This window comes from Bos indicus, chromosome 13 (assembly GCF_029378745.1).
Source record: "Bos indicus isolate NIAB-ARS_2022 breed Sahiwal x Tharparkar chromosome 13, NIAB-ARS_B.indTharparkar_mat_pri_1.0, whole genome shotgun sequence".
Taxonomy (NCBI): domain Eukaryota; kingdom Metazoa; phylum Chordata; class Mammalia; order Artiodactyla; family Bovidae; genus Bos; species Bos indicus.
The window spans coordinates 42,124,137-42,151,088 of NC_091772.1; the positions used below are offsets into that span (position 1 = coordinate 42,124,137).

The 26,952-nt window shown below is 51.1% G+C and overlaps 3 protein-coding genes across 6 annotated transcripts; 2 read left to right on the plus strand and 1 right to left on the minus strand.

The window, feature by feature from the left end:
• The first annotated feature begins 963 nt into the window (after positions 1-963).
• Positions 964-6,977, plus strand: CSTL1 (cystatin like 1). 4 transcript variants are annotated; one of them, XM_070800645.1, is made up of 4 exons: positions 964-1,083; positions 1,622-1,943; positions 4,235-4,348; positions 5,027-6,977. In XM_070800645.1, the coding sequence occupies exons 2-4, from the start codon at positions 1,734-1,736 to the stop codon at positions 5,108-5,110; spliced, it is 408 nt and encodes a 135-aa protein (XP_070656746.1). In that variant the 5' UTR covers positions 964-1,083; positions 1,622-1,733; the 3' UTR covers positions 5,111-6,977. The 4 variants fall into 4 exon arrangements, with proteins under 4 accessions (XP_070656746.1, XP_070656744.1, XP_070656745.1 ...); XM_070800643.1 differs by having other exon boundaries at positions 964-1,087; positions 5,027-6,976; XM_070800644.1 differs by having other exon boundaries at positions 967-1,087; positions 1,541-1,943.
• Positions 6,978-10,932: 3,955 nt separating this feature from the next.
• On the minus strand, positions 10,933-14,281 carry CST11 (cystatin 11). The gene is made up of 3 exons (XM_019972861.2): positions 13,646-14,281; positions 12,890-12,994; positions 10,933-11,294 (listed from the first exon to the last, which is right to left on the minus strand). The coding sequence occupies exons 1-3, from the start codon at positions 13,871-13,873 to the stop codon at positions 11,211-11,213; spliced, it is 417 nt and encodes a 138-aa protein (XP_019828420.2). The 5' UTR covers positions 13,874-14,281; the 3' UTR covers positions 10,933-11,210.
• Positions 14,282-20,201: 5,920 nt separating this feature from the next.
• On the plus strand, positions 20,202-24,350 carry LOC109567778 (probable cystatin-16). Its single transcript, XM_019972801.2, has 3 exons — positions 20,202-20,755; positions 21,855-21,965; positions 24,164-24,350. The coding sequence occupies exons 1-3, from the start codon at positions 20,555-20,557 to the stop codon at positions 24,242-24,244; spliced, it is 393 nt and encodes a 130-aa protein (XP_019828360.2). The 5' UTR covers positions 20,202-20,554; the 3' UTR covers positions 24,245-24,350.
• The last annotated feature ends 2,602 nt before the right edge of the window (positions 24,351-26,952 follow it).

The following is a 26,952-nucleotide window of genomic DNA, read 5'->3' on the forward strand; positions in this document are numbered from 1 at the left end:
TAAGTCACTTCATTCGTGTCTGACTCTGTGCGACCCCAGACGGCAGCCCATCAGGCTCCCCCGTCCCTGGGATTCTCCAGGCAAGGACACTGGAGTGGGTTGCCATTTCCTTCTCCAATGCATGAAAGTGAAAAGTGAAAGTGAAGTCGCTATGGGTTATTGGTTATTCGTGTCAACAGTTTTACGCTATTAGTCTACAGACTTTACCCACATTTCATAATTGTCCCACTAGCGTTGTCTGGAGCAGAATGCCATTCAGGATCCCACTTCAATGAGTGTTTTAAGCACAGGGAGCTCTTATGAGCTTATTGGTGCAGGTGATGGGGTTCAGGACAAGCTATCCCCAAATATGGCACCTTGGCCCAAAGACGGTCTTAAGCCAGAGGAGTCTGAAAAAATGGCAGAAGCAGGAAGGTCACTCTGACCTCCCCACTAGTCCTTCCTTCCTGAAGCAGGAGATAAATGTACCAAGTGAAACCATCGCCTCCCTGCACATGAGGACAGAGGTTGTCCTTGTAACCGGAGACGGGAACACAGAGCCAAGGAGGCTACGTAAACTAACCTGTTACCCCTTCACCATGGGGTACCCTGAACTCAACCCCTTCGTCTTGGCTACTTCACAGTTTTACTGTGTGTACAAGTTACGAAAGCTCCCTGCTCCGGTCACTTCTCTGGGTCTTCACTTTCTTGTGGAGGCTCCCAGGTACTCGTGAAAGCCCAGAAAGTTGGTAGCCTTTCTCCTGTTAATCTGGCTTCTGTCAGTTTAATTCTTAGGCCCAGACAGAAACCCAAAGAGTGGAGAGGAAATTTCCCCTCCTGTACAGGTAACACCTAACCTCTGAGGGACTGCAGGATTTAATTTCTAAACAAAGCTCACAGCTCATTGCTCCCTCACAGAAAGGCCAGGGTTACCTCACAAAGCTCTCCTGGGGTCACACCAAGATGGTAAGGGTGAGCGCTGGGGCCTGCAGGCACAGTTGGATCCAGCAGCAGAACTCTGTGGTCAGTGGATGGCAGAGAGCCAGTGCCAAAAGGGAAGCACGGGAAATAGTGGATCTCTGGCCTAGACAGCTGGAACCCACTGTAGGTAAATGGAATGTATCAGGCTTTCATCCCTTGGATCCCAGTTCAAGCATCACCTTCTCTGTAACCTTCCCCCAGTCCCACAGACAGCCTCTTTTCCGTCTGATGAAAGAAAGTGAAAGGAGCTGGTCACGTCTGAGTCTTTGTGACCCCATGGACTATAGCCTGCCAGGCTCCTCTGTCCATGGAATTCTCTAGGCAAGAATACAGGAGTGAGTATTCCCTTCTCCAGGGGCTCTTCCCAAGCCAGGGATCCAACCCAGGTCTCCTGCATTGCAGGCGCATTCTTTACCGTCTGAGCCACCAGGGAAACCCCTTCTCTGTCTGATTCACCACCTCTTCTTGCCTGCGGGGTCTGTCCCGGGGGCTTTCCTCCTCATAGGGTATGAAGGGGGAGAGAGACATTTAGAAATCATACTTGCCTCAGTTACTGAGAAAAGTGAATGACCCTCTGCAGGTCTGTCGCGGGTCCTCTGGTCAAATCACGGGCAAGCCCCGGAAAGAAGGGGTCAAGGTCTCCGTTCTCGGTTTCACGCAGGCAGGCATCTCCCATGGAAACCTGCATTGGCGAGGGCGGCAGAGAGAGCAAGTGAGTGGACGTGGCTGGCACTTTCCTACCTGGAAAGCCCTGTGAAGAGGAGACCACAGAGATGGGAGCTGGACGCTGGGGGAACCCTCTGCTGCTGCTGGCGGCCCTGGCGCTGGTGCTGGGTCGACATCAACAGTGGCCTGGCTTCCAGGATTCCGAGAGCCCAAGGAATGTGAACGCCACGCTCACCTTCTTATTGGAGAACTACAACAACAAAAGCAATGACTCCTACCTGTTCGGCATAGACAAGCTGCTCCGCAGCCAGGTGCAGGTGAGACAGCGGCACAGGTGTGGCTCCCAGACAGGGCTGGGGTGGGGGCGGCTTCCTGGGAGCTGGCCCCGCAGGGTCCCTCAGACCCCGAGCCCCCCTGAGTATCCCCTGAGCTTCTCAGCTGCTCTTCCAGGGGAAGAATTGCTTTCATTCAGAAATTTGCCAGAGGAACAGCAACCGAGGATAGTTTCATTGCCTTTATTATTCCTCTCTTTTGGCAAAATATAAGCGTTCATGCCCAGGGCTTGAAAATCTGGATCTGGAGATCGTAGCTGTGTCCTTGAGAAACCCAGAATGATACAGAAGGCCTCTAGTTGGGTCCTTTCAGAACCTGGAATTACCCATCCTCTCTCATTTTATTTAACATATAAAGTTTCTCTGAAATACATCAGTTGAAGGATAATAGAGGAAAGCAAAGCTGTTTAAAAAACATTTTTGTTGCTCCAACCTGCCCTCAAGGTTAGACAGTAAACTCTATGAGTTAGGGCGGCGACAGTAATACACCTTGGTTCAATTTGCTGGATTTGGGAAAATGACTGACTTGGACGATCAAGGCTCTGGTTAGAGAGAGGGGAGGCAGGAATGGAGACCAGGGTGGGGCGGGCCCTCAGGCAGTGCTGGTGTGACCCGAAGGGCCTCACCGGGCGTGGACAGCAGCCGGTCCACCTGAGTCACTCCTGCTGCGTGACGCCAGCACACAGGCCCGAGGACACTGAGGTGACGTGGCCACAAGGTGGCGGCCACTCACCACACTCTGCCCAAGTTGGCCTTTTCTTCCCGCTGTTGGTCCCTGGGATAGAGCTGGACCTCCAGGAGGCCAGTAACAGAGCTGGTGAAAGTGAAGTGAAAGTGCCAGTTGCTCAGTCGTGTCCGACTCTCTGCGACCCCGTGGACTGTGGGTCCTCTATCACTAACAGCTAACTGAAGTGATTGTTCACAAGCGAACTTCTGATATCATTCGGCCAGATTAGTGCACAGAGAGAGTGCCCCTGAGGGGCTGGGTGACCTGGGGCTAGGCCCCTGGGCAGGCCTGTATGCTGCCCATTGACTATTTCCATCCGTACCTCTCAACAGGCAGGGAGGGGACACCGTGGCCATCTTTGCTGGGCTCCCGGTGCCGCTTCTGGTTTTGACACCCAGCTCCTCCTAATTGTGGGGTGTTGGTCAAGCGCCATCCAGACTCTCCAGGTCTCAGCTTCCTGACCTTCGAAGTGGGCTGAATAAGAGTGAAGTAGCACCTGTGAAAACATTTATATCATCACGATCATTCCTATCATGATTTAACAAATAAGTCTAACAATGAATGAGAAAACATTGAGCACACTGAAGCTTCCCTGGTGGCCCAGATGGTAAAGAATCTGCTTCCATGCACAAAAAAAGAATCTGCCTGCAATGCAGGAGACCTGGCTTCGATCCTTGGGTCGAGAAGTTTCCCTGGAGAAGGAAATGGCAACCCACTCCAGTATTCTTGCCTGGAGAATCCTGTGGCCAGAGGAGCCTGGGGGGTTATAGTCCATGGGGTCGCAAAGAGTTGGACACGACTGAGCGACTAAGCACGGGGGCACGAGCACACTAAAAGTTTAGTTAACTTTGCAGCTAGCGTTCTAGTTTCTTCACACGTGCAGGGTGTGCTGAGGGTCAGGGAGAAAACTCTTGGCACCAGTCTTGCTAGCTGGTTGGAGACATCCTTAGATGAAGAGCCAGGAGCCCTAAATCCTGATGTCGGACCAGGCCCACATCCTGACATCTTTCCAGGGGACGCCGGGATCAGGGTGGTGGTCCTATCCCAGTCCTCTTCCCCTGCTGCTCTGCCCTGAGGTTTTCTGGGGCCTCTCCTCCCAGGAGCCATCCCACAGAGTGCCCAGCCTTCTCACCGCTTTGACCACTAACTTTGAGACAAGGCAGCAGGGAGGGAAGATGAGGACAGAGGCAGAGCCCAGGAACTAAACTAGCCCAGACGGCTCCGTCCACGCGTTCTGAGAGCCACGGTGCAGACTTGGGTGCATGATGGGACTGCAGCCAGGTTGCCTCCCTGGTCCCAAGGATGAGAGGGAGACAGGTAAGAAGCCACCTGTGGCTGCAGCAATAGAGCAGGTACAGAGCAAGGACTGGGCATCACACATCCCAGGTGGTAATCAGGGGGCACTGGGCATCCTCCAGCAGGTAGGGAGGAGGCTGAGCCCCAGGAACTGATGAGGGACGGAGGCTCCTGAAGGTCTTCTGTCCCAGCTCCTCCAGGAGAGCGTCAGCCATGCTGGGAGTCAAAGCTAACAGCCTTTGCTTCTTGGTAGCTGACGACGGGCGTGGAGTACCTGATTACCGTGAAGATTAGCAGGACCAAGTGCAAGAGGAACAGCACGAAAAACCGCTCGTGCCCCATTCAGACCAAGAAGAATCTGAAGAAGGTGTGTGCTGGCAAGCAGCTGACAAGGGGCTCCAGTCAAGGGGGCAGCAAACGTTGCACAAGGAAACGTGGATAGGTGTCAGGGGCCCTGTGGCTGGGGCAGAGCCAGGACTCAGCCACGGGGCTGCCTGATGCCACGGGTGGCACCCGGGGTGGGGAGGGGAAAAAGGAAGCACCGTAACTGGGCATCTCTGCACCCTGGGCTGGCACCGCCCCGGCCCCAGGTCTCTGGGCTGCCGGACCCCTTGCCCACCCGGTCCACTCCCTGGACCTCAGGTGGAAGCGGCTTTACTTTCCTTGGGGACCTTGTTCTGTCTTGGTCCGCATCCCTGGGTCCCTCTGGATTGTCCAGTCACCTCCTTGTCTCCCGACCTGTGCCCTCCTCCTGGTCCCTCCTGCAAGTTGGCAGGCCTGAGGTTCTCTCTTTCTGTGCCCGGGAAGGAAGTACAGGAGGACCAGGTCGGGGAGCCCAGGATGACATTCCTGTGCTGACTCGGACATCCCCTTTGCCCCCAGCATGTGCCAGCGAGCAAAACCCACCTCGCTCATGTGGTCGGGCCTCAGCCTCAGGGCAGGGTCCAGACTCCCCAAGCAGGGGCGGGGGGCAGGGGCAGAAACTTCTTTTCGTCTTCAAGAACCAATTCCCCGAAAGCTGACTGTTTTCTTTCTTCTCCCACAGAGTTTCATTTGCGACTTTTTGGTGTACACTCTACCCTGGATGAACCATTACCAGCTCTGGAACAACTCGTGCCTGGATGTATAGATGCACGTGTGCAAAGATCCTTGATGGGACCTGGGGCCACTGTGCTGTGTGCTTTGTGCTGTAGAATCCGCCAGGCCCTCATATCCCTCATCGAAATCTCGTCCACACTCACATACACGTGCACACTCATGGCCGCCCAAAACTCTCCCACGTGCACTCACACTCAGGCACGGAGTTGATGGTCTTTAGGCGGCTGATGCCATTTGAGCAGAAGGCTGTTAGTTCTTTGGGGGAACCTCATAACTTAGTTCCCACCCTCAGTCACATCTGAGCTTTTCTTAGTTCAGGTACCTTCAGACTCTGGCCTGAGCTTGGAGGGCCCAGTTTCTGCCCCATGCATGGATAACTCTATGACTGACACCGGTCTCTGTGAGTACATCAGGGGTCCCAATGCCCACCTCCAGGCTCAGGAATTCACTGGGAGGACTCTCAGGGTGCTCAGGGATGTGATTATTACAGTGATGGATACAGGACAAAATCAGCACAGGGAAGAGGCTCTGGGGGAGACATCAGGCACAGGATTCCAGCATCCCTTCTTGGGGCCACTACATGGGACACCCCTCATTCCTCTAGGAATTCGATGGAATGTGTGCCAGGGAATCTCCCTGGGGACTTGGTGCTGTTCACATGGGCAGCCTCTGCCCAGCATGTACCGAAATCGCAGATTTGCGGAAAGAAAACAGGTGCTCAGCATAAACCCCATTGTTTGTATAAACATTGTAGACAAAGTGAGGCCCTCATCGCTGAGGGAAAGTTTTATATCAGCGTTGGAGTGGTTTATCATCCAAGTTCCCAGGCTCCAGCCAAGGCCAGCTTTGCCAGCAGGCCTTTCCAAGGACCCTAACTTGGGCTGGCCGTGGGAGCTTTTCTTGACAGAGGGTTCTTGAACCTCTCTCTGGCTCACGGCTGGGGGAGTGAGACCCAAGGTGTCTTCCCTCATGCGACTCACAGTCGAGCAGAAAAGATGTGCCCTTCACCACCAGTGGATCAGCTGTGGGCTGAGTGCTGCCCCCCGACCAGCTGGCCTCCTCCCTGGGGACCAGTCTCACCAGCAGTCATAATGGCAACTGGAGAGAGTGTTTTCAAAGGGGAAGAGTAAACACATGAGCAAAAACCTCCCATTTGCCGGAAAGTCCTGAGTCAGAAGAGAGAATGGAGGTAAAGGGTTAAAGGTGGGGAAATTGTTGTGCAAAAAAAGAGGGATGTCCAGTTTTGCAAATCTGATGTCCTAGAGGGCTGCCTGGGGACCTGGCACTGCCTTCTACCCTTGCTCGCTCATTATCAGAGTGAGAGTCCTGTGAAATGGCATCTTATCACCCTGCCACAGGCCAAGAGCCTCCAGGAAACCTCTGTGTCCAGATCCTAACATCCCAGCTGAGTTTGGCCTAGTGGCTGACTTCTAGAAATGGAATGTAAATGGAGATAAACTGTCTACACGTCTCTTAAACTGGTAGAATATTGATGCGAGTAGACCAAATTATATATACGTACTGTAATATCTAGAGTGACCACTAAAAAGTGTATGTAGAGACACATAGCAAAAACAGAATAAAAATACATGAAAAAAACCCAAAAACAGTATAGATACATACAAGTGGAATTCTTTTAAAAAATGTTCAAGAAACTCACAGGAAAAATAAAACAAATAAAAAGCAGAGAGAACAGAGAGCAAATAGCAAAATAGACATAATCACTGACATATTAATAATTATATGCATGATACATACAAGTCACATGTAAATTGTCTCAATGAGGCAATCAAAAGACAGAGATTGATAGAGTGGATTTAGAAAATGACCCAACTGTAGGCTGTCTACAAGAAGCTTTCCTTAAACATAATGATATAGGTAGGTTGAAAATAAAAGGGTGAAAAAAATTTTATTATGCAGGCATTCATTGAAAGCAGGAGAGCCTACATTAGCATCAGATGAAGTTGACCTCAGAGCAAAGATTGTCACCAGAGATGATATTGCTATTTAGTCTCTAAGTTGTGTCTGACTCTTTTGCACCCCTATGGTCTGTAGCCCACCAGGCTCCTCTGCCCATGGGATTTCCCAGGCAAGAATACTAGAGTGGCTTGCCATTTCCTCCTCCAGGGGATCTTCTCAACCCAAGGATCAAATCCGCATCTCCTGTGTCTTCTGCATTGGCGGGGGAAATCTATACCACTGGGCCACCAGAGAAGCCCATCACCAGAGACAGAGGAACATTATAATGCATCCACTCTGGAAAAGCTTGGCAGTTTCTTTTTTTTAAATCTTAAAATATGCTTTACCACATTACTCAGCAATTGCGCTCCTGGGCATTTAACTTAGAGAAATGAAAATTTAGTTCCACACGTAAATCTTACATTAACGGTCCCTAACCTCCAGGATCTAATGCCTGATGATCTGAGGTGGAGCTGATGTAATAAAATAATAATAAAGTGTACAATAACTGTAATGCCCTTGAATCATCCTGAAACATCCCCCACCCCTCCTCAGCCCATGGAAAAATTGTTTTCCACGAAACTGGTCCCTGAAGCCAAAAAGGTTGGGGACCACTACCTTACATGATTGTCCATAAAAGCTTCTTTTTTTTTTCATTTTTTATTAGAAAAGTTTATTGAGGCTTAACATTCAGTGAAATACACAGATTTTAATACACTTTTGATCATTTTTGACAAGTGAACAAATACCTACCCCCCAATCAAGATACAGAACATTTTTTCACCCTAAAAAGTTTTATTTTTTGTGCTAGCAATCAGTCAATGGCCCTAGAAGCAGCCCCTTGATCTGGTATCTATTACTGTGGAAAAGACTTCGTACAAATGGAATAAATCAGTGTATACTCTTTAGTGTCTGACTCCTTTTATTAAGCTTAATATATTAAAGATTCATTCAGTTTGTTGCATGTATTGGTAATTTGTTACAGGCATACCTCATTTTATTGTGTTTCATTTTATTATGCTTTGGAAATACTGTTCTTTTTTTCCCCACAAATTAAAGATTTGTGGCAACCTTGTGTTGAGCAATCTATTGGCACCATTTACCATTTTTTCAACAGCATTTGCTTACTTCAGATCTCTGTGTCACATTTTGGTAATTCTCATAGTAGTTCAAACTTTTTCATTATTGTTATAGTTGATATGGTGATCTGTGATCAGTGATCTTTGATGTTACAATTGAAATTTTTTTGAGGCTCCATGAACCATGCTCATAAAAGACAGTGAACTTAATAGATAAATTCTGTATGTGTTCTGACTGTTCCATGGATCAGGCTGTTCCCTCATGTTTTTCCCTCTCCTTGGGCTTCCTTATTCCCTGAGATACAATATTGATATTAAGCCAATTAATAACCCTATTCTGTCAAAGGAAGATTCACATGTCTTTCAATTTAAATCAAAAGCTAGAAATGATTAAGCTTAGTGAGGTGGGTGGTGGTGGTTCTCGCTAAGTCGTGTCCAACTCTTGTGACTCCATGGACTGTAGCCCACCATGTCCCTCTGTCCATGAAATTTCCCAGGCAATCTGGGGTGGGTTGCCATTTCCTTCTCCAAGTAAAAGCTTCTTTTGTAATAGCCCCAAACTTGAACAACTAACACACCTGCAACAAGTAAGTAGTTAACTCCGGTACTGAGTGCACCATGGAATGCCACTCAGGAGTTAAAAGGCGCTTACTGCTGATGCATGAAATGACTTGGATGGATCCCAAGGGCAATGTTGCTGCTGCTGCTGCTGCTAAGTCGCTTCAGTTGTGTCCGACTCTGTGTGACCCCATAGACGGCAGCCCACCAGGCTCCCCTGTCCCTGGGATTCTCCAGGCAAGAACACTGGAGTGGGTTGCCATTTCCTTCTCCAATGCATGAACATGAAAAGTGAAAGTGAAGTCGCTCAGTCGTGTCCAACTCCTAGGGACCCCATGGACTGCAGCCTTCCAGGCTCCTCCATCCATGGGGTTTTCCAGGCAAGAGTACTGGAGTGGGGTGCCATTGCCTTCTCCAGGGCAATGTTACCAGTCCCCAAAGAGGCCTGTATGATTCTATTTACACAATATGTGTTAATTGGTGCAGTAATAGAGATGGAGAAGAAGTTAGTGATTTCTGGAAGTATGAGAGGGTGAAGAAAGGGTGCGACTGTTGTGGAGTTCGGGCAGAAGGTCTTCGTGGAGGTGGCCACACAAAGCTACACGTGTGATGAAAGGACACACACTGTATGGTGTCAATTTCCTGCCTGTGATATTTTTCTATAATTACAAAAGATGTAACCATGGTGGGGGGGAGGAAACTAAATGAAGGGTAAAGGGATCATTCTGTATTCTTCGTAACTTCCTCTGAATCTACAGTGATTTCAAAATAAATTTCAAAATCCCACTGGGCTGGGAAGTCCAAGTTCAATGAGCACACATGTCCTGCCTTTCCTTTATTCTCCAACCCACCCCCCCACCCCAGCCCCCAGCTCCAGACAAAGCAGTCAAAATGCCAGAAGAGAGTTGACAGCCGATTAATGTTAGCTTACACTGCTACTGCCGGTGTTCTTACAAGCGGCTAATGTTTGTTTGAATATTGGCTTTGTGTTAGGCATTGTGTTGAGCGACTTAAACGCATTTATCATCATTAATCTTTACAACGATTTGAGAAGTAGGTACTGTCATTCTTGTCATTCTCCTTAGGGATAAGGAGACTGCAGGTTAGCATCTTCTCAGACGGTTGGTAGAGGGGACTCTCACCTGGGCCCCACCTGAAATGGAGTCCTGAGGACTCCAGAACTTTCGTTGGGAGAGTAGAAGTTGAAAAAAAAAATTGTTCTTCGCTAGCTGTTGGGGGCGCGGCGGCTGCTGCCAGCTCACAGATCACCCATGCCCTGTCCCCTCAGTGTCTGCCGTGTCTCTCACTTCTCATCCTTCTGCGGACACCGGCTCCAAATGCCAACACCTGTTCCCATCACCTCTGGCTGCTTGCTCTGCCCTTGAGCCACCATGAGCTAGAGGTTCCAGGGAATTAATGCCTGGCAGCCTGCAACAGGAGATAAACGCCCCAGCCACCTCTCTCTCTGCCAGCTGATGGCTGCTGTGTGGGCCTGTGAGTCTCCCACATAGTCTCTAGAATCCCCCGGAGACATTAAACCCCAAGGTTTTTGCTCCAACTCTTGGGGAGGCTCATCCTTTCCCTACCTTGTGTGAACCAGGGCGGATGTGACTCAGTGAACCACAGGTGCCATCTTGAGACCACACGGGGGAAGTCGAGTGGGAAGCTGAGCCTGGTGACATTACTTGACATCCTGAATCAAGCTGGTGGGTGGGGGTGCTTATTTCTCACTGGTAATGTGACATCCGTGAAAGGGCACCTCCTTTAATGCAGCATTCCTGGTTTCTCTCTGCCCTCAAACACTGCCTTCCCGGAGGAATTCATCTGATGGGTTTGTTGGGAAGAATAAATGGGGCATGATGGCCCATATCCTCCTCCTCCCACAGGAAGGAAAACAAGAAACCAAACATCATTGTGGTTGGTTTGCCAATTGTGGGAGAGAAATCATTCCAAAAAGAGACCTGCTCTGGTCCAATGCTGCTGTTGCTGGGGTATGAGTCTAATTCTGAAGTCTGGTATCAGAAAGTGCTCATGCCTGCAAAAATAAGGCATGTGCCCTCCTCTTTTCAATTACTTGCATTGTTTGTCCTTGTTTCCTCCTTTACACTTTAGACAAGACTGGGCATCTCAGAGATGTCATCACAGGCATTCTTGCCAGTATCTTTTAGCTGTTCAGTTAAGTAATTAGAGCATCTTCCTTTGTTCTCCTTCCCCCTTTTCTCAACTTAGTTTAAAATCTAAACAATCCTACTTGATATAAAGATGAGGTTGAAGTTCTGCTATCCTGAACGTGTATAGGCTATAAGGACAAGAATTATACATGTCATCTCCCTTAGACCCCCAAACTGCCCTAGCCCAGAAGAACTTCAGATCATTTTATTATAAGTTAAAGAATCTTGGGGGAAAAGAATGGAATCATAAACATTCAGAGCATGAAGAGCACAGGTTGACCAACATTTATTTTCTTCACTGAGAGTTCCTGTTGGGTGCAGGGTATCTTGATGCACAGTATCTGTGGGCTGCACTCCGAGACACCTAGACATTTGTGCAGTTTTGGGCCAGAACTTTATACTTTTCAAACCAGGGAATAACAAATACTGAGAAGTAGCAATCGATTTTCTAAAATAAACACAAAACAAAATGTAGAAAAGATCAACACACAAGGTAAACATTTTAAAGGGGAAAGAAGAAGGCGTTAGACATGTGGATGGGGAAATGACAGCCCCCACCCCCCAATCCACCTCCAGGCAACTTGTGGGTCTGTCTTTATTTTGATTTTAAGGATTTGATAGTGTCCCTGCTGGAACCACCCCCACAGAACCGCCTTCTGCTCGTGGTTGGAATTGGAGACTAGAGATAAAGTGTCTCCCCACTCACATCACTGTGGGAACGACTGACTTTTTCTTCCTCTTCTTTTCTACTCATGCACTGTTCATGTCACACCTTACCCTCACTTGGTTCCCTCCCTCTCCCTCCACCTGCTCTCCTACCTCACCCCTTCACGCTTCCCTTCACCTTCCTCCCATGCGACCCATCCCCTTTCCTTCCCTCCTTCCTTCCTTCATCTGCCCATCCACCTGTCATCACACCTTCGCCTTCCCCTTCCTGGTTCTCTCCTAAGATCCCATTTCTTTTCCAACAATGAAAGCTCAATCAACAGATTTTGTACATTATTATCATTTCATACTGTGATTTTGCTTTCCTGCTCTTTCTTGGAAATCCCAGGGCGAGGACATGGTGGGGTGGGAGGCTTAAACATTGACATTTCTCCTAAGATAGAATTCAGAATACTGACTCCACAATTCAATCTCCCACAATGACAAGACTAAGTTTACTGTAATCATCAATTACTCTTTTTGTAGACTTCATGATCTTCTCCACCAACACGTCTAACTTGCTAGATTTTGAAGACTTTTCCATGGAAGGGGGAGCCTGTGGATGGACACATTTATGTCCAGAACACGCAGGCCACTAGAATTGGGTGACCAAAAATCTAGGAACCAAACCAGGACACATTGTAAGCAAATGGGGATGGTATTAACAATGACACTAGGAAGTTGGACACCAAACAGGACTGTCCTAGGCAAGATCACTATGTGATCACCCTCATGTAGTCCCTTTGGGTAAAGAGCTGTGGTTTGCAGGGCCTGTAGGACTTGAGGTCTTCAAGGCCTCTGAGCACATGGGCCCTTCTGACGAGTGTGTGTGTGTGTGTGTGTGTGTGTGTGTGTGTGTGTGTGTGATGGTCCACCTCCTGAGTGATGATGGCCCAGCTGACCTTCCCAGTATGAGAATGCTGGGTCGGGATGAAGCCATTTTTGGGGAGGCGGCTCCTCACCAGGTCACGTGCCTGCAGGCTTCTCCCTTCCCTGACCCACTCCACCCCTGGTTGAACTATTCCTGACTCATTTTCCTATTACTTCCTCCTGTTTGCCTCAACACTGCTGGTGAAAGGAGCAGAGCATACAGCCCTGTGATTGTGTGTTCACAACAGGCTGACGTTCAGATATTCAGTGGGTGCACCAGCAAAGTCCCCCAGCTGCTAAAATATTATTATAACCAGCTATTTGCCTGGGGTCAGAGGGCTCTGCCCGACCCTGCAGTTCAGCCACTTCTGCTCCTCCATCTGGGCCCCCTGCCTCCCCATCGTTCTTCCAAAATCTGAGGAGCAGAGCCCCGGGAAGTGAGCCCTTTCTTGTTGACATGCCCAGTACCTTGTAGAGCTTCCCTTCCTGGAAGGAGCAGTTGGTCAGCTCCGACTTGAGGCAGGTAGTCCGCCGCATCTCCAGGTTGACCTGATACTCCAGGTGGTCAGTCAGCTGTGGGAGGCAAGGACAAGGGATAAAGGACCCCTCTCCCATCTCTGTCACTTCCAGGGGTGGGAGCTCCTCATGGGCCACCCCAGGTTGAAGGCCCTCCTTGGACAGACCCACGGGTTCCCCTCTCCCCTTCCTGGTTGCCTCCCCTGGCCGCTCTGCCATTTGAGCAGAATTCCCCAGAAGCCACTCCATGGGCAAAGTCACCCTTGGTTATCCATGTGTTGCTGATGTCAAGGGCAGAGAGCAGCAGGCTAGACTCTGAGGGCCAGCCCGTCTCAGCTGTGGGTACTGGGTGCCGCTGCCCTCGTGGAGACAGCCCCTGACGTGCACACATGGTCTCCCGGTGCCCAAGAGTCCCCTTCCCGCAGCTCAGGCCCTTGAACGAGGATGTGTGGCCCTGGTCTTGGGTATCATTTAAGCGACTCCACTTCATCCACTCCAGGAGATTGCCTGGAAAATCCCATGGATGGAGGAGCCTGGTAGACTGCAGTCCATGGGGTCGCTGAGAGTCGAACACGACCGAGCAACTTCACTTTCACTTTCACTTGAAACACCCACTTTGGACTAAACGAGACTGAGTTCACTTGCATGGCTGCCCTGAACCCACAGATCCCCAGAGAGGGGCACGAGGGGAGGGTGGGGGGCACTGACCCTCTTCACAGCCTTTAGGACACGCACGATCCTGAAGTTGTACAGGTCCTCGTTCTTCTTGTTGAAGTCCGTGGTCAAAAAGTCCATGGTGGTCACCACCACGGGGTCTGACACAGGCACCTCGTAGACAAGAATGAAGGTCTTCCGCTTTGATTGATAGCTGAGGGCCACCAGAGCCCCCACAATAGCCAGCAGCAGCCGGGGCCCCTGCCAGGGTCTGGCCATCATGGCTCGCCCTGCCTGGGGCCGTTCTGCCCAGTGGATTCAAGGCAGCTTGGCGCCACCCACACCCACAGCTGTTCTCCTCCTCTTGATCTCGCAGGTGAGAGCCCTCTGGGAGAGCTGGGCAAACTCGCGTCCTCCTCCCAGGCCTGATCGTCTTAAATACACATACCCACCAAACCCCCTCTCTCTCTGGGGGCTGCTCTCTGGGCAGGCTAGACCCTCCTGCTAGCCTAGTGTCTCTGAGTGGGAGCCAGCCTGGGGTTTCCATCCACTGAGTTCAGTCCAGCCAGGCCGTGGGAGGCCTGGAGGGGCAGGAAGCGACAGGGACACGGGGGCGCTGGGTCCCAGGGCAGTGGAGCGAGGTGGAGTCCCGAACACCATGTTCTCTCTATGTGATCATCCTCAGACTTTCTCCCGGTTGGTCCCCTCTCCACTTCCCAGGCTGGCCAGGATGCAAGTTTGCCCACGAGCCCAAACCTTGGCATCTTCCTCCTGCTATTTCTTAGCTATGAGAAGTGTCTGGGACTCCCTGGAAAAGCTAAGGTTCCCCAGAAAATGGAGGGTGTGCCTCGTAAGGAAACTTGCGGGTGTGGCCTCGACACAGCTCTGTGTTCACGTCCTGCTGTCCCTGTGGAAGGACCAGTGGTGTTTCCTGTCCCTGCGACCCTCTGTGGCACTCATATAGTACACACATAGCCTCCATCCAGTACCACCATCTGGGCAGGGTCTTCAGATGCCCAAAGCTTAGAAGGTGTTTGGAGATGTGGTTCTCCAACCCAGAGGCCTGCTGCGGGAGGGAGAGATGTCTTCTTTCTCCCATGACCCTCAGTCTGCCCTGCCTCCTGTCTCATCACACGTCCTAGACTTTCCTGGTCTGGAGGAAGAGAGTAAGGGGAGAGACCAACAAGCCCCCGCTGCAGGGCTCCAGCCCCAGCAGGTCCCTTCAGGCTCTCCCCCAGTCTCCACGGCAGCGCCCTCTCCTCTCTGGGCAGCTGGTTAACTTCTGGAGGCTGCAGTGACAAGCTACCACCAACAATGGCTTAAGACAACGCACATTTATTATCTCACAGCTCTGGACATTGGAGGTGTGGGCTGGGCTGCTGTCCTTCCAGAAGCTCCTGCATCACTCATGTGGAACCCTTTCCTCCACCCTCCCAAACAAAATACCAACATTCCCCATAGAGATAAGTAAGACAGAGTCTCATAACACAATTTTCATATGCCCAAAATGCAATCCAAGGTTACTCAGCCCATGAAGAACTCAGAAAATTTCTCCCCATTGAAGAATTCTTTTAGCCCTTCTTCCAGAGCATGTCTGCTGGCAATGAGATATCTTAAACCTGTCCTCAGCTGATAACATCTTCATATCATGATTATTCCTAAAATATATTTCCCCTGACTATGGGATTCTGGTTTGGCAGTTCTTATCTCTCAGAATTCAAAGTCTTATTCCACTTCCTTCTAGCTTCTCTGTTCCTGGTGAGAAATTTGCAGTTGTTCAAATCTTTGTTCTTCTGTAAATTATGTCTTTTGTCTAAAGGCTCTTGGTTTTTTTTTTTCCTTTGTCTTTAGTTTTTAGCAGTACCTTGATGTGGATTTCTTAGAATTTACTTGTTTTGGGGTTCAATAAGTTTCATAAACCTGTGTCTTTGACAAATTTGGGAAAGTCTCAGCCATTATCTCTTCTTTTTCTTCCTTCGTCTCCCCCTTCTTCTTCTTTTTCTGTAACACTTTCTCATTTCCCTCTGAGAGTCTAACGACATGAAAGACTCCTTTAAATTTTCCCATAGACTGCTGAAGCTCTATTCACGCCTTTAAACATTTTATTCCTCTTGAGTGTTTGTAATGGATAATTTCTATTGATCTGTCCTCAAGTTAATAAGCCCTTTTTGCTGACATCTTCAGTCTGCTCTTGAGTTCACTAATGAGATTTTTATTTTGGTTTTTTTAATTTTCCAGGATATCAGTAAAATTCCCATTTGGTTTTTAAGGCTATCTTCTATTTCTTATTAATAGTTCCTACCTTTCCAATCTTTGAAGAGTGCTTACTCCCACTTGGAACTTTCATTTTTTCTTTTGGCCACACAGCATGTGGGATCTTAGTTTCCCAACCAGGGATCGAACCTGGTCCCCTGCATTGGAAGCACGGAGTCTTAACCATTGGACTGCCAAGGAAGTCCCTGGAAGTTTTGGATAATACCTTCTTTAAAGTCTGTCAGATATTTCCAATACCTGAGTTATCTCAGCACTGGCATCTGTTGATTGGTTCCTTCCATCGCCCAGGAGAGCTGTAATTTTCTTGGTTCTCTGTATACTGAGTAATCTTGGGTCATATCCTGGATGTTCTGAAAATTGTATTAGGAGAGTCTATATCTTATTTGTGCTTTCTGGGGAATGTTGGTATTTTTGTTTCAGTGGGCGATCCTCCCAGCTGCATTCAGGGCACAAATTCTGACCAGCGTTCTGTGGGTTGTGGTTTCAGGGTCAGGTCAGCTCTGTGTCCGTCCTGCAGGGCTGTGGTCTGTGCATGTGTGTTTTGCAGGAGCCAGGCTGGCTGGGTGGTGGTCTGTCCCTTCCTTCCGTTCACATCTTCCTTGTGCCATTAGGGTTAGAACCACCCTCGTGCCATTCAGGTCCACTTTCTTGAGCTCCCATGATCCATCCAGTCCTTTCTGGTTCCCTGGATCTTCCCTTTCTTGCTCGACTTTGCAAACCCACATCTACACCCAATGCTGGGGCCACAGAGCAGGAGGACAGAGACAGGAAAAAGTAGTGGAGGTCTGTCTCACCACCTTAGACCCACAGTGGCTCTGATAGGAGAGAGACGCTCCACTCCCTCAATATTTATGTGGCTGAAGGTCAGCCTTCCCTTCTCTGCTGTCTATTCTGCTGCCGTAGACCATCTGGGAGCTGGACCGGAAGAGGACCGAGGAGGGAAGAGACAGGACTTCTGCCCCCAACCCTCCCACTCCCCAGACCCCTGGCTTTCAAGCTCCCCGTTTTGGTCCTGGAGGGCTTCTCCCAGAGCTGTCAGTTCAGACCCAGCTACATACACAGGGATGGGCAGCTCTGCCCGGCTCCTGGCAGTGATGGGGGAGTGGGAGGTGTGTGCTGACAGCCCTCCCCAGAACCCTCCCAGAAAGCCCCCATCCTCCCCACTCTCCGCTCGCAGGGGCTGGAGCCAGGGCATGAGACTGGGCCAGTGCAGCCATCCTGCCCCAAGGCACTGCCAGGTGAGGGACAAGACCCAACCCCCGGGGGACAGAGCAGCAGAGGGGCTCGACCTGCTCCCCAGGCCTCCCACCATGGGGCCCTAAGCTAGCCTGCACTTCCCTGGCCACAGGCATGTGTGCCCACCGGTGGGACAGGCTAAAGCAGTGGGGAGAGGGAGCAATTTCCACACAGGATAGATGGGAGCTGGGGACTTGATGCCCTGCTCAGGGGACCCCTCACCCCAAGGCACAAGCTCCACACTATCTTCCAGGCACCCCAGTGGAATGGAGCCCCGTTGGCCAGTATCACCTGCTCACCAGCATCCCTGGACTGCCCACGCTTCCCCACAGCACTGCATGCCCTGGACACCACCAGCACTGTGGGGCCCCCTCTGACGGCCTGGGCACTTCAGCCAGAAATGCCCACATGGAGCTCTGCCCCTCTCTCCAGGTGGTGGTGCTAGGCTACATTTAAGGCATCTCCAGCCGAGACAGCGTGCGGTTCCGTGTCACAACCACCAAGGCTTGTTCCTATTGCCGGATCGGGAGTGCTGGCCCAGGACTCCCAGGGCACATCCCACCCTCCCCCGGTACACTTGGGGTCCCCTGGTGCTGCACCAGGCCCACTGTGCTGGGCTCACCTCCCCTCTTCTGACCTGTCTTCATGTGCCAAGGCAACTGCTGTGCCCCAATCCTACTGTGTTTTCAAAAGTAGTTTTCATCTCAAAGAATCTCCAATTTAGGGGAATGCTGTAATTACAATGCAAAGAAGTGTTTCCCCTGAGGCATTGGAGAGGAGTTTGCCAACGTGATGCCCATCACCCTCAGCATGTGACTGAGTGACACCCACACACAGGTGGGTCTTCCTCTCTAACCACAGTGCAACCAAGGAGTCCGGGGTAGAATGCAGAGGCGCCTCTGTTGGTGCTCAGACCCATCAGCGGTCGGTGACAGGCACACACCCTGCTTCGCCAGTAACTGGGCACCAGGACATGGAAGTACCTGTCCTGCTAGGAGCTCCTGGAGAAAGGGGCGTCTTCATCTCCTTCCTTCGGGGCCACTCCTCAGACTCTCACTGACCTCATGACCGTGACCTTTCTGAAAGAGTCACTATTTTGTAGAGCTTCCTTAAATTTGTGTTTGCCTGACGTGCACAGCAGCCTGGCCGCCTGGCACGTGTCCTTCTGGGAGCAGAGGGCAGTCTGGGCATCTCTCCTGCCTGTGCCCCCGACCCCCAACATCACGGTAGGCCCCCCACCCCACCCCACTGCCCTGAGAAATGGCAACTCTGTTCTCCCAGCAGGTGCCAGGCCAGCCATCCTGGTCCCTCTCGACTTCTGAAATAGCAACAGTCAGACCTGCTAAGGGCTAAGGAGTAGTCATGTCCTGTAGTTGCATGTTTAGTTATGGATCTATTATCCCAGGGTCAAGGTCAGAGGTGTGGGGTGAGGAGGAGGCCTGCTGACCTTGGTCTGCTCCTTGGGCTTTCATATGGCCTTCACCAGCATCCCTGTCTTCTCCAGTCTCCAGGTTCCCTTCCGTCAAGGTTCCCTATGACACCCACAGTGGTATTTTTGCCAGATGCTGGGGAGAAATGCCCCTGAAGAAAAGGCATCTTCCCTGTCTCAATTCAGGGAACAAAATCTAGAGTGCGGTATCTGCCAAAGAGGACTGTGATGAATATCCCAGGATTTCAGTGGAGACCATGAAGAGCTGCCTCCTAAGAGTGAAAGTCAACTGGAAATACATCGTTCTCAGAAGCCCTACTTTGAATGTGCATAGAGATCAAAAAGGAAACAACCTAGCATTCTACAGTCAGCAAAAATATTGCTCAAAAATGAAGACAAAATAAAAACATTTCAGCCAGCCAAAGAGAAAAGAAATCTCACAAATTTCAAAAGATTGACATGGTTCAGAGTATGTTTTCTGCTCACAGTAAACTGCAATAAAAACTTAATGTGATAACCTCTGTATTGTGCTGTGCTTAGTCACTCAGTCGTGTCCAACTCTTTGAGACTCCATGGACTGTAACCTGCCAGGCTCCTCTGTCCATGGAATTTTCCAGGCAAGAAGACTGGCGTGGGTTGCCATATCCTACTCTAGGGGATCTTCCCCACTGAAGGATCGAACCCATATCTCTTGTGTCTCCTGCACTGGGAGGCAGATTCTTTACCAGGAGCATCACCTGGGAAGTGATGATCATAGAGCCAAGTGATACTCAACGTAAGTAATAGGAGTCATCACGAATGGGATAAATCCTCTAAATAAAATAATGTTAGACTGATTTTAAAACCTACACGCTGTTTACCAAGACACATACTTAATTATTAAGGCACTATCTGCAAGTAAAAAGATGGATAAAGATACATCATGGAAACGCTAGTGAAAGCATTGCTGGAGTGGCGACTCTGATGTCAGACAAGGCTGACTCCACAGCGAGAGCATCACTGGGATGTAAAGGGATCACTGATGAGAATAAAATGGCCCCACAGCTCTGTTTGTACAAGCGGTTAATGACAGTGTCTCAAATGTACACAGTTGTGAGAAAAGGAGACTAGATACATCCACAATTATCATCACAGTGAGAGATTTTTAACACCTCTCTCAGGAACGGGCAGAAAAACAGATCCAAACACAAACCTAAACCAAACAAAAAATAAAGTAAAGAGAGTCCATATGAGAAAAGTTGGGTCACACAGGTGACCTGAGATACATCAGTATCTGCTAGAGCCTGCTGGCGGTGAGATGCGTCAATACCTAACGCTGCGCCTGAAGAATGCAGAGCATACAGTCTTCTCAAGAACCTGTGGCATATTGGTCATAAAACAAACCTCAGTAAGTTTCAAGAAGAGACATAATAGGAAAGATACTCTCTGACTGTAGTGGACATGAGCTGATAGTCAATAAGAGAGAAGATGGCTGGGAGATCAACTACAGTTAGAAGCTCCTATCAGGGCAGTGGGGAGGACAGCTTCACCTAGACACCCCCGCGGCTGGCTGCATACCCCATACTCCCCTGGGCTCGCCTGGGGGCTGTTGCTTCCAGCCAAGGCCACAGGCAGCCTTGGCCACTGCCCAGGAATGAGCTTCCTGGCGCTCCCAGGACTTCACGTGACTCCAGGAGTCCCTGCTTATACGGCCCTGAAGGCAAACGGGGGACTCAGGGCCCAGCAAGCGTGGGACACTCACAGGATGAAGCCCTGGAAATGAGGGGGACAGAGCCTGCTGGGTGCAAGTCCCTACCTTCGAGGTTTACGTGACCAAGGAGGGAATGCGACCCCCCACTTGGCCTCTGTTTGGTGTCCACAGGAGAGACTGGCCGGGGATGCTGCGGAATGGCTGGGCAGAGGCCCCCTCAAAGCAGGAGGCCAGCAGCGCAGGGCTGTAGGGGATACGGGCTGTGGAGGGCGCCCCTGCCCAGAGACCACTCCCACGCCCCTGTCAGCTGTCTTTCGGGCTGAGGTCAAGCAGCATGTTTCTGAAGGCAACTCTGCTTCTGGGGCTTGCTGTCCTGGGCATGCATGTCTGGGCCATTCAAATGGAATTCGTAGACATTAGTAAGGACCTCGATTATTTTGTGGTGTCTGTGGAGTTCGCCGTGGCTTGGTTCAACAGTGGCAATACCGAGGAGCAGGCCTACAAGCTGCTGGAGGTGAGGCGAGCCCAGCAAAAGGTGAGTGACAGTCATGGGCCGGGGCTGTGGAACGGCTCACCCCAAGCTGGCCTGGGTGAGCAGGGCTCTGATGGGAGGGTCCCCCGCCGCACACACTCCTGAAGGGACTGGAGGCGGCCGCCCTCTTGCTCAGATGACCCTGGCTTCCTTCACATGCCCTCATTTCCTGACTGGCCGGCCCTTCCCTGGGTTGAGTCCAAGCCCTGGACTCGGGGAGGCCAAGGGCCCCTTGAGCATCACTGTGGCCACTCCTGGCCCTGATCTCTCCTAATCCTGTCCTCGCCTGGGGTCTAGCTGCAGTGCAAGGTGCTGGGCATGTGTGTGTGTTTGTGTGTATATGTTTGTGGCTGGTGGCTTCAGCTACAGGCATTTCTGAACCCTTAAGGAATCAGCTTTCTAGACAATTCCAGGTCAGTGCCCTGGAGGTGTGTTCCTCCCTGGTGAGATTGCTGGCCACATCCCTCTTTGTGTCTGAGTTCTTTCAAGTCCTCACCACCTCTCTATAGGGGACAAGATTCTATCTCATGATGACTTCTTAGAGAAGGTGATGGACACACAGAGCAGCACCCAGGTTAAAAACACCCACCTGGATTAAGGTTTGCCCTTGGGTGCTGAGCCCCTGGGTGCCCCAGGAGAGATGGAGGGTCCAGCCCCCAGGCCTCTGTCCTGGTCTGGATGTTTCCCCCTGAGGGACAGCACAGCTCTGACAAAGGCTCAGTGGATGCGCATTTCCGGCCCCCTCCCTAGAAGGCGCCGTGCAATGCCCTCTGCGTGTCTGGCTAATACGACTGAGAGCTAGGGGACATCAAGTGTGCTGTGCGTGTACTGTCAGCCCCAGGTCCTCTGTCCCATGACACCCCCTACCCCCCGCCACTGCCGTGGACTGGTGATACGCCTCCCAGGTCCCAGTCATCAGGAGGAGCAAGACAGGGAAGTGTCCAGGGCTGCTGAAGCTGCACTCAGGGGCATCTTTTGGTTGGTATGTTCTTGTAGAGAAATTGCACACAGGTGCGTGTCCTATTCATATGCATAGTCTAGTCCTTCGCCCACTTTTCTACTGGATTCTCTACCCTTCTGTTTTCTAATTTCTCCTTGGCAGAGCTGGACAATGATATATTTAATGGAACTGGACCTGGGCCGCACAATTTGTAAGAAACACGACGAAGACATTGACAACTGCCCCCTGCAAGAAAGCCCAGGAGAGAGAAAGGTTTGAGAATGAAAACAACCTGAGACGGAAAAATCACCTCAAGGAGGGCGTGTTGCCAAAATCTTGGCTCTCTGTGTCCCAGTGCCAAGCAGAATTATGGAGAAAGAAAGAGTGGCTTTATTACCTTGCCAGGCAATGGGGGAACACAGAAGGCTAGTACCTCAAAAATTGTGCCCCCTCTCCCTGGTGAGTAGGGAAAGGTTATATAGTCAAGCAGGAGTGTGTGATAAGGATGAAGGAAGTGACAGTCCTGCATTATTTCTTCTGCAGTTTTCAAAGGGAGGGCTTGCTGTCAAGGTTAGGGTATATGCAGTGTCCCAGGCAGTCATCTCCTAATCTCTATGAGCCTCTGCCTTGGGTGGTTTCGGTGCTGCCTCTCCTTTAATTAGCAACAGTTCTGCCCTTTGGGCTTCCCCGGTGGCTCAGATGGTAAAGAATGTGCCTGCAATGCCAGAGACCTGGGTTTGATCCCTAGGACAGAAAGATCCCCTAGAGAAGGGAATAGCTACCCACTCCAGGATTCTTGCCTGGAGAATCCCACGGACAGGAGAGCCTGGTGGGCTACAGTCCATGGGGTAGCAGACTCAGACACGACTGAGCAGCTAACACTTTCACTGCCTTTTGGAACTCCTTATTCCCCACACAGAGCACCTTGCTACTGATCCTTCTAGTGACCAAGAAATCCTTCCAGGACACCAGCCACCTACCTGGAGGTGGCATCAGGTATCACAGGTTAAAGGCTGAAGCCCCTGAGACACCTGTCCCTCATTCAGATGCCAGTTGCTCAGAATTTCTGTCCAATTTGACCACACATCAGGGGTTCCTATCTCCCCCTCTTCAGGCTTGATTAATTTGCTGGAGTGACCTACAGAACTCAGGGAATAATTAGCTTTCCTGTCTTATTAAAAGATATAGTGAAAGGACACAGGTGAGCAGCCAGACACAGAGATACCCAGGACGAGGTGAGGGAGGGTCCCGAGCACAGAAGCTTTGGTGATTGAGGTGCGTCACCCCCCAGTACAAGAACGTGGTCACCCACATGGGTGTTGTGAATCTCAGGTCAGGATTTGGGAGGAGACTTCCTCCGTTGGCATGACTATCTCCAATTCCATCGGTGGGTTTTTCTAGTAACCAGTCCCCATCCAGGAGCTCACTAGAATCACCTCAGTAGAACAGAACATGCTCCTGGAGTTCTTATCACTTAGAAACTTACAAGGGATTCAGATGCTGTGTGCCAGGAATCTGGGCAGAGACCTCTATGTCTATTTTCTTTACCTCACAGAAGGCTTCAAGGAAAGTCATCAGGGTTGACCCAGGGACAGAACGATGAGTCCAGACCCCTCCTCTCCTGGTCCCAGGGCTCGCCCTGCACAAAGATGCTGCCAGCTCAGCAGCAAACTGGGCCCTGTGCTCACAGCCCGGCTGGCTCACCAAAGACCCCCACAGACCGCCCGCTTTGGGCCCTCCCCTCCAGGGTAGAGGAGCCCCAGCCTCCAGCTTCCTATCAACTTGGGTCCAGGCAGAGGCAGTTCTCCCTGTGAGCCTCTCCTTCCTCTGCTCCGATTCTTCTGGACGGGAGGACTGATTAGTTTGCTGGTCGCTCCCACCCTCCTCCTGGTCTCCTGGGCGGCAAGGACAAGGCTCGGTCAATCAGTCCTCACGTCATCACCCTATGGGCTGACGTCTGGTCAATCCCGGTCTCCTGGGCGGCAAGGACAAGGCTCGGTCAATCAGTCCTCACGTCATCACCCTATGGGCTGACGTCTGGTCAATTGGACTAAGACCTTGCATATGGGCCTCAGTGGGGCTGGGGTCTCTCTGGACCCAGCCTTGGAGCTGCCTCTGCGGGGGTGGGTTTGCAGCCACGGTTGGGTGCGGGGGGGTGTCACCTGAACCATCTCCTGGGCAGTCTCCAGGCTCCCCGGGAGCTCACTGGGCAGAGCCTTCAGGCATCGCATGCCCTGGGGAAGAGGACCCTGAGGGGCAGGTCATGGTCCCGCCAGGCACCCTCTCAGGAGCTCCCAGCCTTGATCATGGAGAGCTGAGCTCCAGAGCCCAGCCCCAGGCTACTGTTTGATTCTGCTTTTCTTTTCTCTTTAGTGTTTAATGTCCCTTGAGCTCCTGTTACGCCCTTTCTACACCCTCATTGTTACACTGTTCTTATTTTATGTCTTACATAGAATCACTTTTTTTTTCAGGTGAACTGCACTTTCATTGTGGACTCACGGCCCTGGTTTACCCAGTTTACCCTCCTGAACAGCACCTGCCAGCAGATGTAGGGGAACGAGCTCCGGACTCCCACGGCAGGTCCTCTTCCCCTGAAGAGTGAGGGTCTGGAGTCCTAGGTCTGCATGGCACCAGGGCAATTAAAGGCATCTTAGAGCACGTTCTGGGTCCCTGTCAGTTTTTCCTTCTCTCTGATGATTTATTTCCATGGATGTTGTTGCCAATGTCGAGCGATGGAGAATTTATCATTGGTCTCACCTTGGTTGCAAGAGCAGGTACTGAGTTAATCAAACTCCTCTGACCATGAGAGGTTGCCCTTCCTGGTTCCTCCAGGGCCCTCATGGTTAGTGTGCATATCCATTCATTAATCCATATATTCCTCGTTTCTCTATCATCTGTCCATCCATGTGTCTATGCATCTATCCCTTCACTCATCCATATAGTCAGGCATCCATTCATCTTTCCATCATCCATGCATCCATCTATCCATCCATCCAGACATACATCCATCCTCCCATCATCCACTCTTCTGTCCATTCACCCTCCCATCCCTCCGGCTTCCATCCATTCTACTCAAAAGGAATCCAGACAGTTTTTCCAGGTGACAGCCACCTGTGTCTCTTCTATGTCCATTTCTGTGGCCAGACTCACAGTGGATAGTCCTTCTGGGGTGGGGTGGGGGAGAATGCCCAGGCACAGGAGTGGGAAGTGGGTGACTAAGATGACAGAAAGCTCTTAGTGGACCCCCATCAGGGCATTTGCCCTTGAGCTCATTGACAGATGAGAAAGTCTTCTCAGGGTCTCTGGGGACGGCTCAGAAGATGGCAGCTCCAGTACCCCCTCCCCTCCCGCTCCCTAACCCTTGTGTTCCCCCACTGGAACCCAGCCTGTCTTTCAAGCCTATCAACACAGAGTCACTAGCCCTGGGACAGGCCTGGAGGCTCTAAGGGATCAGGGTGTGGGGGCCCAACTGGGACAGAGAGGCCGTGGGATGCCATCTGGAGGAGGACTTCAGAGGAAGAGGCTTCAGGGGTCTTCCCTCTGCCTTTTGAGTTTGGGGAATCTGATTTGCATGTCCATGGTCATTGGTCCCTTTCCTGGCTGGCCAATACCCATGATGAGGCCGTAAGCACTGGTGAGACAGACCCCCCTCTGCCCTGTCCCCCAGCTCTGGGCAACTCCATGAGCACAGCTGGCCGGAGTCAGCTTTGGTCCTTTGGTACCTGTGTTTGGGATTTCTACATCTCCCCACAATTTGATAAGGGCAAGTACAAACTGATAGGAGTGGGGATGTGGTCATCTGAGCTTCCTTTGAGGGCACTTGAGCACAGAGGAATGAAGCCATTTTTCGTGGGCCCTGGGCTGGACAAGTCTAGCCTCATCTCCTGTCTCCCATCAGAGGTTCTTTGTCCTCCTCTTTTCAGCTGTGCTATGGTCTGAGCTCAGATACACCTGATTACACCGGAGGGCTTTGCACTTGTCCCTGTCTTTGTGTCATGGTGCTTAGCATTCAGACCCAGCTGCAAGGTGACTGTAAGCCCACCACGAGCTTCTGGGGGGACACCAGGGTTCAAGTGAAGGTGGCTAATGTCAACTGCAGCCTCCGTCTGCTGGTTGTAGCTCTAAACACGTATGGGATCAGAAACACAGTGTTTGGGAAACCGATGTAACAGCTTTGCTTAGTTAGGGAAGTTACAAGAGGTCTCTCCGATGTAGGGGTCATCCCTTCTCCCAGTCTCCGGAGAAGTAAAGCTACAAGGGACAGAACCAGAGGGAGGACAGCCAGATTCCTGGTCTGGGGAAGAGTGAAAGCACTGTCTCAACGGTTGACAGATAGTCCACAAGGTGAAAGCCAGATGATGTATACAAAAGTGTAAGAAATCATTCAACAAATTTGATTTGGAGTATTGTGGAGACTTGAGGCTACTCCATGGGACATCCAGTTTGTGTGGCCAGGTGGCCTGCAGGGACCTTACCCTGACATGAGCCCCCAATATGAGCACAGGCCCGAGAGGACCAATGAAAAGCCCAGTGCAACTTCCCCCAGAGGCTTCCCTTCCCCTGTAGCTGCCTTAGATAAGACCCCTGCAGAGCTTTCCGGAACCTGCTCTATTGGTTTGAGTTGACCAATCTGGCCTTAGCCGGGAGTCCAGGGCCTCCAGTGAAGGCGTGCACATCTTGCTCTGTGTTTGGCCCCCAGTCATGACCCTCCCCCCCTTCACCAACAGCATGGGCCCTGCTGGTACCTTGTCCAGAGCTTGAGAGCAGGAAACGTCTGTTTCAATTTCTCTGTGGTCTCTTTGGAGCCATGGCTTGCTGCCAAGCACCCCAGGCTGCACCTCAGTGTTGATTTGACAAATAAACAACAGTTGCAGACTATCCACCAGTGGCCGCAGAGCACACACTCTTTTTGAGCTGATAAGACATTTATCCAAATTCAGCGTATTCTAATCCTGATGTTTCGCAGCCCTTGACCCCCTCCTGGCTGCCATTCACATCCTTTCCAGCAGGGCCCCTGCCTTGGCTGGCTTCCCCCTTGCTCACAGACATTAGAAGCCCCCTTCCCAGTGCCCAGGACAGCTAGGCCCCAGGGCAAGGAGGTCCGCAGATGTGGGAGGTGGAGAGGACACTATCCCAGCCCACACACTGCCCATCACTGTACATTCCAGACGATTCCTGAGGTCATGGGCTGCAGCCAAGATCCAGTTTGACCCTCAGCTGCCCAGGACTCAGGACCCACCAATATCCCTAAGCGTTCCTA